At 44.6% G+C, this 17079-nt stretch overlaps 1 protein-coding gene across 3 annotated transcripts in view; it reads right to left on the reverse strand.

Moving 5' to 3' along the window:
* LOC119975799 (Golgi integral membrane protein 4-like) overlaps positions 1–17079 on the reverse strand; it is a 170434-nt gene that overhangs the window by 82033 nt on the left and 71322 nt on the right. For 2 of the 3 annotated variants that reach the window (XM_038815658.1, XM_038815657.1), the window contains exons 6-9: positions 8000–8082; positions 7053–7136; positions 2613–2804; positions 765–1100 (exon numbers count right to left, since the gene is read on the reverse strand). In XM_038815658.1, the coding sequence (XP_038671586.1) occupies positions 765–1100; positions 2613–2804; positions 7053–7136; positions 8000–8082 (695 nt within the window). The remainder of the gene's footprint in view (positions 1–764; positions 1101–2612; positions 2805–7052; positions 7137–7999; positions 8083–17079) is intronic. The other variant, XM_038815659.1, reaches the window with a different exon arrangement.

The raw sequence follows: 17079 nt of genomic DNA on the forward strand, positions 1-17079 counted from the left end.
ATGGCCAATCCACCTAGCCTGCACATCAGCCCACGCAAACACGTGAAGAATGTGCAAACTCCACACGGACAGTGACCCAGAGCCGGGATCGAACTGGGACCTCGGTGCCGTGATGCAGCAGGGCTAACCCACTGCGCCACCGTGCTGCCCTTACTTGGATATAACTTGACCTCAGCAGCATTAGGGCAACAGTTGATGCATTTTCCTGTCTAACTTCTGAGTTGCACCCAAGGAGGAAACTCAGGCCCCTGTGCTTGTCCCTATGACGGGTGCGAAGAAAAAGGAAGGACAATGTGAGGCATGAAGGGGAAATGAACACATTAGGCAAAGAGAAGATGGCACAAAAATGAGGAGACAGGGACAGACTGCCACAAATAAAGATTGTAAATAAAAGTTGCAAACAGGCAGAAGAAAGGAATATATCAGAGGGAGGGAGGGGGGAGAAGAGTAGAGATATGTAAAAAGAAAGAAAGGAGTGAAAAAGAATGAAAGAAAAGCAGAAAGATAAGTGATAGAAATGATCAAAAACAGAGATTGGGAACATTAAAATAGGATTTATAACTTTTGGTAATGCCATGGTAGATCAACTGATCTGACAAAGTACAAAGTAAAAGACAGCTAAAGACAGAAGCCACATAGTGTTTTCACAACTAAATTTCTATGTGAATTGTTGTACTGCAGATAGCTATTTGGTGAAGGATAGAACTGGACCCAATCTTTACACAGTTCCACAAGTAATTATTTACTGAGTTATCATGTATTACCTCAGTAGGGCTGCTTCTAGCCAAATTCTGATCCTCTGTCTGGTAATTTTCATTGTTCTGATCCTCAATCAGTTGATGTTCAGTTTCTTCTTCGCCATGGTGTTGCCTATGTAGCTCTGTCTGCTCCACTGTATGATTTTCATTCTCTTCCTGTTCCCATTCATGGTGATGCTCCTGTGATTTGTACTCATGTTTTTCCAAATCTGAATGTTCATTCCTTTGCCAGTGTTCAGGTTGACCATATTGCTTCTCTGGTACTCCTTCATTACCTTCTCTTACTTTAGTGTCATCATTCTCCCCTAGCATTGGTTTAATATGTAGCTGCACATCTTTCTTCTGCAATAAAGATAGATGTGTACTTTTACTGAGTGCATTGACTCTGCTTTATTATCCCATTCACAATTCTTCACTTCTTACATGACCAAATGAAATCACTTCAATATTATGGTTGTGTTTTTAAAAAATAATTCATCTGTTTTGTTGTTCTAATGGTTGTTTTGTCTAGCAAAAGATGTTATTCCATGCAGAATGCAATCCTTTTAGCATCTATCAGCTGCAAGCACACTCGGTTTCGATATAGATCTGAGTATAGGCTTCCTTTATTGCCCTGAAAATATCCTGCAAACATAATAAGCCCTACTGCACCACTGTGAATTTTTTCATTCTCTACACAAGCTATTCTTTTGACAAAATTACTCATTTTATCCAGCATTATATACCTTTGTACTGCGGCCCTGTGCCAAAAGGAACACGTCACCTGAACTACCTTCACCTTGGTAGCTAAGCTGGCAGGCAGGGGGGAGTCTCTCTTCCGATAGTTGCCCTATATTACAACAATGACTAGGCTTCAAAAGTACTCCATCGGTTGAGAAGTGCTTTGAGATGTCCTGAGGCTGTGTAACGTGTTGTATGAATGCAATGTCTTTATTGCTTCCAGAATTATGGGTTAGGTTAGAAACAAGTGGTTTTCTATCCACTGTCCAGGACATTTACAAAACACATGCAGGGAGATTTTATGTGATTGGTGTTTTCAGATTGCAACTTCATTCGAAACACTGGGCTGGATTCTCCGTTTCCCCAGCAACGTGTTTCACGGCAGCGCACCGTTCGCTGGCGGCGGGATTCTCTACTCACGCCTTTGTCAATGGGATTTCCCATTGAAGCTACCCCACACCGCCGGGAAACCTCCGGCTGGGCACACTACTGCTGTGAAAAGATAATCACAACGTTTGGAGAATTGCAGCCACCTACTGGAAGAAATCTTTCGGAAGAAATCTTTTTTAATTCACCCCACAGTCTTCCTATGCAAAGCCACGACAGGAAAATATCCCCACAAATATGAGACGAGCCGCATGATTTAATTCAGTGTGAACCCAATTGTAATGATTTTAAAATGGCTAATTTTGTTTAAACATTTATTAGAAGAAAAAATACATGAAAGTCTCCTCAGGTTTTGTTAGCAACTTATGGAAGGTGAATATGAACATTTAATTGTTTCTGCCATTTCTTTAAGTACATCTTCAGAACGGAATATTCATATAATTTTCCTAATGAATGCTGCAACAACATAATTGAACCACTGGCTCACAGATAATACACAGCCAGTCCATCAACATTGAATAAAAGAAAAATTGGTTGAACATCATGAGATTAATCTCTTTCCTACAACTGACCAAATATTTACATCCAATTAATGCGGACAAGTTGTGTATTTTTCAATATTGCCTGTTGGTATTCCAACTTGTCAGCAAGGTTATAAATTGATAGTTCAATTCTAGATCTTGTTAGTTCAATCAAAAGGAAGTTTAATTCAATTTTGCTCTCTATTCCAGTTACACTTTGACGTACCTCATCATGCTGGTCACCTTCACTTCTATATGGTATCTGGTCTTGTGTCCCCAGCTTGTTGTGATATTGTATGGGCTCAGCAACACCTTGCTGTGATTGTTCTACATTGGGCGGTGGCTTTTGTTCCGTTTGTCTCAGGCTGGGCATTTTGTTTAAGGTTTCCCTGAGCTGTTTGTATTCTTCTACCTGAGCCTGTAATTTGAACAAATCATCATAATGAGGGTAATGAGTAATAAATTCCAATCTAAGCCAAGGGACTTGACATTACCCCAAAGTATATTCATAGGATCACATCACAGAAGGAGGTTAGTCTGCTCATCATGGCTATGCTGGTTTAATATACGTTTGTCAATCATTCAGTAAAACAAGCATAGTTGAGCCCGGTGTTCTAAAGTATCGCTACTTTTCTCAGTGGCGCCAATAGCTTTTCGTACATAAATCATTTGGAAAGACTACTTTTTTGCCATTTTATCATTCTTGAAGGTTCTATTCCTTGCCGCACCGCAATTCAGAGGCACTAATTTTCTTTGGGTATGTGGCCAAAAGGGACCATTTTTCATTTTATTTTCACATGGGAACAAAGGCAGTGGAATGCTGACTGACTCTGACCACAGTGAGGGGAACCGTGGCATCACTGCAGTCCTGGCTGTGTTGTCCTCCAACATCTCTGTTAAGTTTCCAGAAAGGACATTGTACAGCAATCAGGAACACAAACTCAGATCGTCATGCCTTGCCATATATAGCCCATGGATACTGAAGTCAATTCACAGCTTCCTATCACCTCCACTGAGACCCAGGTGAAGCAGACTGTTGAGCCCTGAAGGAGCTGCTCCATGCTAATCAAGAAAAGGCCACAAAAAACTGTCAGTGATTTTTCTTTTGCCCCTCCTGGCTCCACAAAAACGTTTTCACTTTCTGCCAGTCAAACAGTAACTCTCTAGCCCCTAGGATTGCTTCTTCTGCTCCTTTAAGGGCACACTTCTACCTCAGCTTTGAAACAGGTGCCAGTATTTCTGACCCTCTCCACCCAACTGCAAAGATGGATGTCCTCCTGCCTTTTGTACCGTAATGAAATTTGACTATAAAAGGTTTGGAACTTTTGCTGGGGTCATTGAGCAACAGCTATATCCATCACCTGACCTACTGGTACATAAGCCAAAAGAATCAGCCCGGATGATGTAGGCATGGTTCAAGGACGATTGCAGTGTCTAAAATTACTGTTTACAAAATAGGAGCCATTTCCTCAATTCCTATCTCTATATTTAATGGTACAATCATTGGGCAGTTGCAAATTAAACTATCTGTCTATCAAAAGTGAAATTTGTAAAACATCGTATTTCTGGCCAGGATAAATGCTATCGCACTATGCATCCGTAATTAATATGGAGTTCAAGAGCATCAAACTAAATCAATGGTTCAAAGAGGGAAAGAGACTCCAGAAAGAGTTGTTACAATAAAATGTAAATTAGTTTTCCAGATCTAATAATAATAATCGCTTATTGTCACAAGTAGGCTTCAATGAAGTTACTGTGAAAAGCCCCTAGTCGCTACATTCCGGCGCCTGTTCGGGGAGGCCGGAACAGGAATTGAACCCGTGCTGCTGGCATTGTTCTGCATTACAAGCCAGCTATTTAGCCCACTGTGCTAAACCAGCCAAACAAAATATTAAGTTATTAATGTTCGCAGAAATCCCCCATACAAGAACCATTAAACAGGTCATGACAAGAAAGGAGGGAAGCAGAAAACAGGAAAATATAGCCCAGTTAGCTTGATATCTGTCATGGGGAAGGTGTTGGAATCAATTATTAAAGAGGTTACAGCTGGGAATTGAGGAAAGCTCAAGGTAATTAGGAACAGTCAGCATGGTTTCATGAACTGGAATCACGTTTAACAAATTTACGAGGGTTTTTTAAAGGTGTAACATATGCTGTGGGTAGAGGGAAGCTTGTACTGTACTTGGATTTTCAGAAAGCATTTGATAAGGTGCCACATTACAGGTCATTGGAAAAAAATAAAAGTACAAGGTGTAGTGGGGAACATATTAGCCTGGACTCAAGATTGGCTGATTTGCTGCCAGGAAACATGAGCGTGTATAAATGTCCGATTGGCTGGATGTGGCAAGTGGAGTCCCACAAATGTGTTTGCTGGGGTCTCGACTTTTTACAATTCACATCAATGAATTAGATGACGGGAGCAAAGGCATGGCAGCTAAATATGCAGATGACACAAACATAGGTAGGAAAATATGTTGTGAAGAAGGCAGAGAAAGTTTGCAAATAGATAGAGGTAGGTTGAGTTAGTGGGAGAAAACAGTCGGGGGAGGGCCGATCCACGAGCAGGGGGCACTGTTAGGGGGTGGTCCGGGGTGCCTGAGCCAGCCAAAGGGGAGGGGGCACTATTTTGCAGGCCGGGTCCGCGAGCGGCCGGCGCCATGTTGCAAGGCGTGGCCGCTGCAGGCCGCCGTGCAAATGTGCAGCCACGGTCCCGGCAATTCACCGGGCCTTATCGGCAGCTAGCGCCGAGTGCTCTATGCTACTCGGCTGCTAGCCCCCTGCCAAACGAAGGACCAGTGGCCATGTTACGCCGACGTGGGACATAGCTGCAGGATCGGAGAATCCAGCCCAAGATGTTTTTGTACAAGAGTCACAAAAAGTTAGTATGCAGGTGCAGCAAGTGTTCAAGAAGGCTAAGGGAATGCTATCCTTTATTAAGAGAGCAATTGAACATTGTAAGGATTTTATGCTTCAGTTATGCATGCATTGGTGAGACTGAATCCCAAATACTGTGTACAGTTTTGGTCTCCTTACTTAAGGAAGGATCTAAATGTTTTGGAGGTGGTTCAGAGGAGGTTCACTAGATTGATAACTGGAAAGTGTGGGTTATTTTATGCGGATAGGTTGGAAAGGCTGGGCTTGTTTCCACTGGAATTAGAATAGTGATGGGTGAATTTGACTAAAGCATAGAAGATCTTCAATGGTTCAGACAAGGTAGATACGGAAATGGTGTTACCTCTTGTGGATGAGTCCAGAACTAGGGAGCACTATTTTAATATTAGGGGTCATCCATATAATATAGAGACGAGGAGAATTTTGTTCTCTCAGAGGGTTGTAAAATGCTGCCTCAAAAGGCGGGAGAAGCCGGCTCATTTAATATTTTTAAGGCAGAGGGCAGTAGATTTGTGTGGCAAGGGAATTAAAGGTTATCGGGGACAGATGGGAATGTGCAAAATACATCAGCCAGGATCTTATTGAATGGTCCAGCTAGCTCAAGGGACCTGATTATGCACTGATTTTGTATGTTTATATGTAAGATCCTACAGCACGTATGTATTTAAAAAAGCAGCTGCTGACGAGAGAACAACCGTAGTTTTCATTATCAGATCTGACAGTGTTCATTTTTTTAAAAAAGCAGTACAATAATTTCATCAGCTTACATGTAGAAGTTAATTTTGGAGGTTGTGTAATTGTGTTTTGTAAAATGCAGTTGGACAGAATGCAGATTTAGTGTAGTTAGATTAGGCAGGATCCAAATTTCTTTTTTTTTTTAAATAATTTTTATTGAAAAATTTTGTATTTATATAACAACGAACCGCAATAAAATACCAACAATAACAATAATGATAACAGTCATAAACATTCGCCCTTCGTCAATGAACAACAAAACATATTAACAACAACTTAAATTAACACAATATTAAGTTAAATAACCATAGAAAAAAATAGAAACAATAAAGAACCCCCCCCCCCGGGTTGCTGCTGCTATTGACCAAGATACCTATCTTTGAGCCAGAAAGTCTAGAAAAGGCTGCCACCGTTTTTAGAAATCTCTCCAATTTTAGAAATCCCGCCATGTCACTGATCCAGGTCTCCACACTTGGGGGCCTCGCATCTTTCCACTGCATCAAGATCCTCTGCCGGGGTACTAGGGACGCAAAGGCCAGAACACCGGCCTCTTTCGCCTCCTGCACTCCCGGCTCCACCGCAACTCCAAAAATCGCGAGTCCCCACCCTGGTTTGACCCTGGATCCAACCACCCTCGACAACGTCCCTGCCACCCCCTTCCAGAATTCTTCCAGTGCCGGGCATGCCCAGAACATATGGGCGTGGTTCGCTGGACTCCCCGAACACCTGGTGCACCTGTCCTCACCCCCAAAGAACCTACTCATCCGAGTCACAGACATGTGGGCCTGATGCAGCACCTTAAATTGGATGAGACTAAGCCTCGCACATGAAGAGGAAGAGTTGACTCTCTCCAAGGCATCCGCCCAAGTCCCATCCTCTATCTGCTCCCCTAGTTCCCCCTCCCATTTAGCCTTCAGCTCCTCTACTGATGACTCCTCCACCTCCTGCATTACCTTATAGGATCCAAATTTCTAGTTACAAAGTTTATAGATACTTTAATTCCATCCAAAATTATAAATTTTTCATCACATCTTCTCACCTGGGCAGCCGATAGCGAGTTCTTGTGGTCTTCTAAATTCACCTGTAGCTGATCGTGTTGCAACAATAAATTCTTATGTAATTGCTACAGAAAAACAAATAAATAAAATTGTGTTTCTGTTCATATTAACTAGATATAAATAAAAGCATCAACAGGTTATCAAGAATAACGGCAAAATCATGCTTCCTATTTTTTCACACTGGTTAGGCTTCTCTATACGAAGCAGCAGTGGGCAGAGTGCTTGCGGTGGAACAGTTGTATGCTCTGCACATTGGTTTTCAAAATTTCATCAGATCCTATTCAAATGATACGACCCAGATTTGCATGGGGTATTCAGATATGATCTGCACTCCCCATTTTGCACCTCCCGCAGAATTGTGATGACCAGGTCCTGGCAGGAATTGGACACTGCATAGGGAGCGTTATCCCAGCTGTGATCTTATTAAATGGCAGAGCAGACTGGAAGGGCTGAATGGCCTATTCTTGGTCAAATTTCTTATGATCTATGCCAACATTCTCACTACAGTTCCATCTTGTTTCTATCTGATTGTGAAGTGACAAAAGTCATATCAAATTAACCTCATCGAGGTGTTGGAACTGCCCAAACTCAATTCATACAAGATCCTTGCGGTTAAGAAGATAGAACTATTTCTTTACATTGGTCTAAGCTGGATTCAAACTCAAGTCCCAGATGTGAATGGAGTTTATTCACTGGATGACCTGATCCCTCAAACTCCATAAATTCGGTCATTGTGAACATAGCACATCAAGGTTCTTCCTTAACAATCAACTTTTGCATACTTTCCAAATTTAGTTTTGCACAATTCAAAAATGGATAATGGTCATAATTTGTATTAATCATTTTAGAAATCCACTTGTTATCCGCAATATATCAAAAATTGGAAACACAGAACAAGTAAAACTGATTAGTAGAAACTTGGCTTTACCCTCACATCCTGGAGTTGAACATGGACATCCTGGTGCGCCTTCCTCAGTTTTTTGTTCTCTTCAAATACATTATAAATATTCTCTGTGAACACAGATGCTGTAAGGTAAGTTGCAGCTCCAGGTTGTTGGACCAACTTTAAAGATATAATTGTGCGAGTCGCGCCATGCCGCCCCGACACCCGCACGCAATACTCCCACCCCCCCCTAAACCAGCGCCGTGAGAATCGCGCTGGGCCACTTGGAGAATCGCCACAAATGGCGAGCAGTGATTCTCCGCCCCGGATGGGCCGAGCGGCTGCTCCAACGCGACAGGTTCCCGCCAGCGCAGTCCACCCCTGGTCGCTACCTGTGGGGGGGGGGGGGGTGCCTCTGTCGGGGTCTGGCCCGCGATCGGGGCCCACCGATCGGCGGGCCTGCCTCTCCCTACCCAGGCCTACCTCCTTCCATGGCCGGCCCAGAACACCGGCGCCATGTCGGTGAGAGGCCAGCGCGCACAAGTTCCCCGCGCATGCACAAGATGACGCAGCCCAACTGGCGCTTGCGCAGGAATGAACTGCCACAACTGCGCATGCGTGGGTTGGCGCGGCTGCCCATTTGGCACCGTGTAAGGAGGCTGGAGCGGCGTGAGCCTCTCCAGCGCCGTGCTGGCTGTGGGGGCCAGAATAGGTCGTGCCCGGGCCCTGTTCGCGCTGTCGTGAAACACAACGGCGTTCACGACAGCACGGGCACTTAGTCCCGGGAGCAGAGAATCCGGCCCTGGATTCAAATGTGCATATTTTATGGGCAATATTAAGGTCCATGGAGCTCTTCTAAGTCAATCGCATTGGTTGGTGTACAAGCAAGGGTGTTAGTTCACGCTGTGAAGTAAGCAAAGCTGGGCGATCGTGATGTCATGACAACAATTCGGGGCTTCACGGTAGCATGGTGGTTAGCATCAATGCTTCACAGCTCCAGGGTCCCAGGTTCGATTCCCGGCTGGGTCACTGTCTGTGTGGAGTCTGCACGTCCTCCCCGTGTGTGCGTGGGTTTCCTCCGGGTGCTCCGGTTTCCTCCCACAGTCCAAAGATGTGCGGGTTAGGTGGATTGGTAAATTGCCCGTAGTGTAGCATTGGTAACATGCTAAATTGCCCGTAGTGTAGGGTTAATGGGGGGATTGTTGGGTTACGGGTATACGGGTTACGTGGGTTTAAGTAGGGTGATCATTGCTCGGCACAACATCGAGGGCCGAAGGGCCTGTTCTGTGCTGTACTGTTCTATGTTCTATGTTCTAATTAGCATGCAATGTTGACCTGATGTCAGAGGTGTGGCTTTTGAGCTAAACCTTCCAGGTAACGCCATCACCTAGCCATTTTTAGGAAAACAAAAATACTTTTAAGACAATTAGATTTGTATTGGTAAACATTAAAAACAAGGTACCGTTTTAAGTGGATTTGATTTAACCTTTCTGTGCCTTGAAGGGTAAAACCTATAGTTAGATTTCTAATGGACAAAGGTGTTTGCATGTGTGGGGGTTGGCGAAGTTCCAACTGTGTTCTTGTTATGCTTTAGAGAGGGCTAGAGACTAAATAGGCGTGCAGAGGAATGTAGGCATTGCTTAGCAACTGGGGCCTTGTAAGGTAGAGAAGCTTTATATTTTATTTAGCTAATTTGATTGCAGTTGGACATTGGTAGTTGGAATACTGCTCTTATGTGATGTAAAATCTTGGACTGGACTTGTTGTTAAAAGTGGAAGCTTGAGTTAAAAGAGTTATTTCTAAAACCTGGACTGGACCTGCAACTGGTCAGCATAATTATGAGGGAGGATTTTAAAGTGTGTTTTTGGAATTGGAGTTTGGAAACTCTCATGTGGCAATCATCTTGGGGAATTCTGAGAAAAAAATCCACGGACAATAACTTGGGTTCAGAGAGGAGTGCGTATTTGACCACAGTCATCTTGTGTGCTTAAAAGGGACTTTGTGTGTTCATGAGACCATTGTAGCTTAAGATGTACTTTGTAATTGCTGTCAATCCTAAAACTTGTGTGCAAGTGTTAAGCTAAAGGGAGAGTAAAGGAGTATTGTATTATAATCCGATTTTTGCAAATCTAATATTTTTTTTCTTGTTGTTAAAACTAATTTGCAGTCCTCTGACTCTGTCCTCCATATTTTGTAAGAAAGTCAAAATCATGCTCTTTTGAGCCAGGGTTCCATTCAGGGATCTTCCTGCCCCACTATAACATCAACTGGGACCAATACACCTCGCACAGCTGAATACATGTTCAGCAGCAGGAAGGACTCTCAATAACCATTATTTAAAGGGATCATCACTACTTTCAGGTTAGTTCTTGCTGTTGCTACAATTCTAGAATTGTTTGATGCTTTCTGTAATTGCTTCAAGTTGCAAATATGCAGAGTGATTTGGCAGATGATGAAATATTTTTTATTGGCTTCAACATTTCTGCACAAACCAGCTGCTCCAGGTATGGGACTATAAGTAGACATTGCTCTAGGAATACAGCAAAATCACACAGCAAATGCCTTTTGAGGAGTTAACAAATCAAACATAAATTAAATCATGCCTTGTTACACTCAAGAAGCCAACCAATCAACTTTGTACACTCCTTCAGCACGTGTGCACAGTGCTACTTCAGTGGCTGCAGCATGATTGATAAAAGACTGCTGACTTTCTGTGGTAGAGACTGAAGATAGAACATAGAACATTACAGCGCAGTACAGGCCCTTCGGCCCTCGATGTTACGCCGACCTGTGACACCCCTTTAAAGCCCATCTACACTATTCCCTTATCGTCCATATGCCTATCCAATGACCATTTGAATGCGTTTAGTGTTGGCGAGTCCACTACTGTTGCAGGCAGGGCATTCCACGCCCTTACTACTCTCTGACTAAAGAACCTACCTCCTACATCTGTCCTGTATCTATCTCCCCTCAATTTAAAGCTATGTCCCCTCGTGCTGGACATCACCATCCAAGGAAAAAGGCACTCAATGTCCACCCTATCTAATCCTTTGATCATCTTGTATGCCTCAATTAAGTCACCTCTTAACCTTCTTCTCTCTAACGAAAACTTTGGAGAAAGACCTCGAATAGCTCTGGGTGCAGAATCCCTGGCTGTGAACTGCAAATTCTCAGCATGGGAGGGTGTAGTCTGGGCTGACTGGCTCTCGGGCAACAGCAAGGATTCTGTGTGAATGGCCAGGGTATTAGTGCAAATGCATTTTATGCAAGAGGATAGCAAGCTCATGAACCACAGCTACTCCGTCGTGGAGATGCCTCAGCGACTCTCGTTGGAGGACAGATTACTATTGTGACATCCGCAAGCCCCTTTACATCCTCTAGCCCACAGCCATGATGGCAGTCAGCTGACTCCAGCACTCAGATGTTGAGTGACCGCTGCTTATGTTGTAACATGAGCTGTCAGATCTTACATCATGATGGGATCCATAAGTGTGCTAATAAAGTCAGTCATCACTTGGATTGTATTTGTTTATTGTCACATGTACCAAGGTACAGTGAAAATTATTTTTCTGCAAGCAGCTCAACAGATCATTCAGTACATGGAAGAAAAGGGAATTAAACAAAATTCAAGAAAATACATGAGAATACATGTATAATAGGGCAACACAAGATATACAATGTAACTACATAAGCATTGGCATCGGTTGAAGCATACAGGGTGTAGTGTTAATGAGGTCAGTCAATAAGAGGGTCATTTAGGAGTCTGCTGACTTCCATGCTGGAAAGGATGGACTACAAGCTCTGCACGAATAACAGTGCCAAATTGGTACAGGACTCCTCTATGCTCCTTGCTCGTTATCACAGGCTTTCTGGCAGACCTGCCAATGCACCAAGCATTTAATTGTGTGCCCATCAGCCTTCTTCTGTAGGTTACTCCATCCAAGCCCTTATCTGAATCTACTGCAGCAGAACATGAGTGTCCTAAATCTCAGGCACGTTGGCACCTGTGGTATCCTTACCCCCAGCACATTCATGCCCAGTGATTCCCCATGTGCAGATCCCAACTCTAATTTATGCTCTACATTACTCAGGGTGTAGTTCTGAGCTAGTGGGCGTGAGTGTGAAATCGAGTGATGACGTGTCTTCATTGCCACTGTTTAGGACTGAGATGAGGATAAATGTCTTCATTCAGCATGCCTGTTCAGGTTATATTTTTTGACTAACTGAAAGGAGAAAGTTTTTAGTCTCTTTATCTGAGGAAGGATGTTCTTGCTATAGAGGGAGTGCAGCGAAGGTTTACCAGACTGATTCCTGAGATGGAGGGACTGACATAAGAGGAGAGATTGAGTTGGTTAGGATTATATTCACTGGAGTTCAGAAGAATGAGGGGGATCTCATAGAGACCTATAAAATTCTAACAGAACTGGACAGCGTAGATGTCAGAAGGATGTTCCCGATGGTGGGATGTCCAGAATCACGGATCATAGTTTAAGAAAGTGGGCTAAAATGTTTAGGACTGAGATGAGGATAAATGTCTTCATTTAGGCATGTGGGATTTGCTACCACAGGAAGCGTTTGATGCCACAACATTGTAGACTGGATTCTGCGCTCTGGGGACTAAGTGCTCCCACCGGAGAGAGTCGCTCCTGGTCTCCCCTGGCTCTAGGAGCGGCAACCAGGAGCGGTTCATTCTCCGTTTCGATACAACGTGGAATGGAGCTCAGGATTCTCTCGGAATGCCAACCCGATGTAGACGTCAGGCGGCTGGCCCCCTCTCCCCCACAATACAAATCCTGCCCCCCCCCCCCCCGGCAATCTGCTGGCAAGTCGGGGCATCCTTCCCCCACACCACCATGGGAATAATGGGTCACCACCCCAAGGCACGCTTGCATGAGCGCAACCTGACTCCACCCTTCCCCATCAGACCACCCCCCCGCTGACCCCATTGGAACATTAGAACCCTTCCAACCCCCATTCAAGATACCCATCAGAGACTCCACCCCCTTACCACTGGCCCCCATCAGAACCCTCCCAAGCCCCCCATCAAAGACCCCCAAAAGGAAAACCCTGACTGAAGAGTATTCCAGGCAGTAGTGTGAAAAATCAGTGAATTTTCACTTACCCTTTCTTAACATCTGCTACCTCAGATAAAAGTATTTAAAGCAGCATTTGTTGCAAGTGACAGAAGTTTCCTAACCCAGTACACCAAAGGTCTTGAAATCCCTTGAAACCATTGAAATGAAGATCTTCCGTTTAATTTCCCACAGCCATACAGTGCCTGAGCCTGTGATTGATAGTTTTATTACTCCAGAGACAGATGCTTGATGGATTGTGGATCTATCTTTTCCTTCAGCTTGAATGAATCTCCATTACCCTGTATTGATGTTAACCACAATGTTTATAAACACTCTTGCTATGACTGACACCTCATCAAAAGCAACCAAATGCTTTGACTTTCTCTCTTTCACAGCAGACAGCACTTAGCTGCTTTGTATATGGCGAGGTGCTGTCCATCATGGTTGAATGCCACAGCATTAATGGTTGAATAGCTGGCAGTTTGTGTACGATGTGAGGTATGGATGGAAGGCTTGCATCAGTGCTAAGTGTGTGAAGGTGCAGTGAAGCATATACCGTATATACTCGCGTAACTTTCAATCTCGCGTATCATGCGACCCCTAAATTTTCGGCCCAAAAACATGCTTTTATGCTATACCTCATGTATCATGCGAGTGACTTTTTTGGAAATTAATTTTGGAAACTAAAACTTCCAAATGGTATCATTGTGTGTGGTTTCTGCAGAGTTGATTCTGCTGTGAAAGCTGTTCGCGATTCGAACAGCTTTCCAGCTGGCTTTACTAGCGTCGTTCAGCCACTTGCCGTTTCCATTCATAAAAACATGAATGGAAACGTCAAGTGGCTGAACATCTTCCCATCAGAATGCTGTGGTCACAATCAGTAGTATTCTGATGGGAAGATGGGAAGAGTTGATTCTGCTGTGAAAGCTGTTGGCGATTCGAACAGCTTTCCAGCTGGCTTTACTCGTGTTGTTCAGCCACTTGCCGTTTCCATTCATAAAAACATGAATGGAAACGTCAAGTGGCTGAACATCTTCCCATCAGAATACTGTGGTCAAAATCTGAAGAGTAGTATTCTGATGGGAAGATGTTCAGCCACTTGACGTTTCCATTCATGTTTTTATGAATGGAAACGGCAAGTGGCTGAACGACGCTAGTAAAGCCAGCTGGATGCTATGTGACTTATCTTGGCCAGCATTTCACACCCGTGATTTTTGTACCTTGCGTATCATGCGACCCCCGAAATTTAGGCTTCAAATTAGGTGCTCAAAAGTCGCATGTTACGCAAGTATATACGGTATATGTTAGTGTCTTTATTGAAAAAGATTTTTGTTAGGTGAGTGATGGGGCTATGGTGAGTTGTGCAGCATTACAAAAGGTGGGATATGGCATTTGAAGATGCAGTCAATGTCCCTGGCCACTCGTGAGGTCATTGACCTTCTTGTGGCACCGCATCCAGGCCCTCGGGGCTACACTCGTAGCATTGATCTCCATGATTATCTGATCTCACTGCCTTCTGAGCTTTAGTCTGGTGAGCATCCTGTGGATGCTCTTTACCATCTCCTCCACCAACGTCTCCAGTATAGTGCCAGAGTACCATGGAGCCCGCATTTTCCTGTTGTACTATTCTTCAATGTTTCCCAGGTCATTTTCACCTCCTGCATGACTGGTTTTACCTACTGCAGCCATAATGTACCATCAAAAGGTGCAGGCTATCTTTAAATCGTGCATGCTAAAGTGGCACTAGCCACTCATAACATTGGCTCTCTGCTGAAACATCCATCCAATCAACAGTTCAGTTAGAACATAGTACACACAGTCCAGAAGGAGGCCATTTGGCCCATCGAGTCTGCGCCGACCCACTTAAGCCCTCTCTTCCACCCTATCCCCGTAACCCAATAATCCCTCCTTACATTTTTGGTCACTAAGGGCAATTTATCATGGCCAATCCACCTAACCTGCATGTCTTTGGACTGTGGGAGGAAACCGGAGCACCCGGGGGAAACCCATGCAGACACAGGGAGAGAACGTGCAGACTCCGCACAGACAGTGACCCAAGCCGGGAATCAAAACTGGGACCCTGGCGCTGTGAAGCCACAGTGCTATCCACTTGTGCTACCGTGCTGCCCATAAATCAGGAAAGTATTATTTGCATTCTGCTTTTGAACGAGTAATTTTTTGAGAAGATGCCCACACAGTGAACTTGGTAAAGATATATAGACCTGGAAGATCGCCGTGAGCCTGACGTGATTTGAACAGGCAACATTCTGAACAGGAGTCAGGCACGCTACCGTTGCGCCACAAGCCCCAACCAAAAGTTAGCGTTGGCTGTATCCTGAAATCAATCAAATCAGCAAGCATCATGAAGTTGACCCAGTGCCTGCATTGCAATGAATCAGCAGAGTATAATCACAACTGATAATGCCCACACCTGCTTTTTGTGGCCTGTCAAATTCAGCCTTGTGGTTTCAAGAATTCTTTCTCCAGGTGTAATGAACTCCAATTGGCTTTATTGGTTGGCCAATTGGAGTATGAGCTCCCTCAATGATAGCTCATTGAGGGGGCCCATATAATCACCTGTGTAGGCACTGTTTGTAGCTGCTCCTGTAATATCGTTATTGTAAATAAATATTGGTGTGGTGACGGAACTCCTGCCTCCCGTGGATTACTAGTGGCGACGAGGTAAACTACGAATTTTGCGGAGACCAACTGCCGCACTCTGAGGGTAAGCCGTGCCATTTTAAAAATGCCGTTTTTTGGGAGGTTAGAGGCATTCGACCCGGCTATTGAGGACTGGTCCCAGTATGTGGAGAGAATGTGTTACTTCTTCCGGGCAACTTATATACTGACGGACGAAAGGAGACGGCTTATCCTGCTGTCGGCGTGCGGACCCTCCGCTTTCGCCATTATACGTAGTCTGACTTATCCCGATGCGCTGGACACGAAAACTTTCCAAGAAGTAACGGAATTGGTGAAAGAGCACTACGACCCAAACCCACCACTCATTTTGCATAGGTACAGATTCTACACAGCGAAGCGGGAAGACAGGGAGTCAGTCACAAATTTCTTGACCCGCCTGTGAAGGCTGGTGGAAAAATGTGAGTTCGGCCCGACACTAAATGAAATGCTTCGGGGCCGGTTAGTGTGTGGTATAAACGACCTCACAATATAGAAACGCCTGTTGGCGGAAACGGAGCTAGACTGCAGGCAGGCGTTACAGCTCGCACTGTCCCTAGAAAAGGCAGCAAGTGGGGCAGGAACTACAGGGCACGCCAATGGAGGTAGATACCTGTGAGAGGGACTACCACAACGGGTCCTGCTACCAGACAGCCGCTCTCAGGAAAAACCTGAGGAATAGAGGGAAAAAGGAAAACCCCAGAACTGCCCTCAAGTCTGCCAGGACTAACTGGAGACAGAGGGAAGTACCGGCTGAGGCTCCCCCAACAGAGAAGAACCGTTTCTGGCACCAGACAGAGTGGGGTAACAATGACAGAAACCCTCGAAGGAGGTGGGAAAAGAGGAATAGCAGGTGGGGACGCAGGGAAGTACACAACCTAGATGCCCCATCCTCCTCTGAAGGAGAACAATTATACAATATTACAACGAAGAAAGCAGAACCCATTAGGATTACCCCACGGGTGAACGGGCGGCCGACAATAATGGAAATAGACACGGGTGCGGCCGTATCAGTAATGGAAGTGGCAGCATTTAGAAAAATCAAAGATGGACTCCAGCCACTAACCCTAACAAAAACATCGACGAAATTTAAAACCTACACAGGGGAACCCCTGGAAGTTCTAGGCACGACTCATGTATCTGTGGAATATGAGAAACAATTGCTCAGATTACCGTTGACGATAGTAGAGGGCTCTGGACCGAGCTTAATTGGACGGAACTGGCTGAAAGACCTCAAATTAGATTGGATGAAAATTGTCCAGAGTGGAAGCGGGCAGTTGAGTGGAGTACTCCAAAAATACCCAGAGGTCTTCCAGGAAGGTTTGGGGGAAATCATAGGCGCCAAAGCAACTTTGCACGTGGACCCAGAAGCCC

This window comes from Scyliorhinus canicula, chromosome 13 (assembly GCF_902713615.1).
Source record: "Scyliorhinus canicula chromosome 13, sScyCan1.1, whole genome shotgun sequence".
Lineage (NCBI taxonomy): Eukaryota > Metazoa > Chordata > Chondrichthyes > Carcharhiniformes > Scyliorhinidae > Scyliorhinus > Scyliorhinus canicula.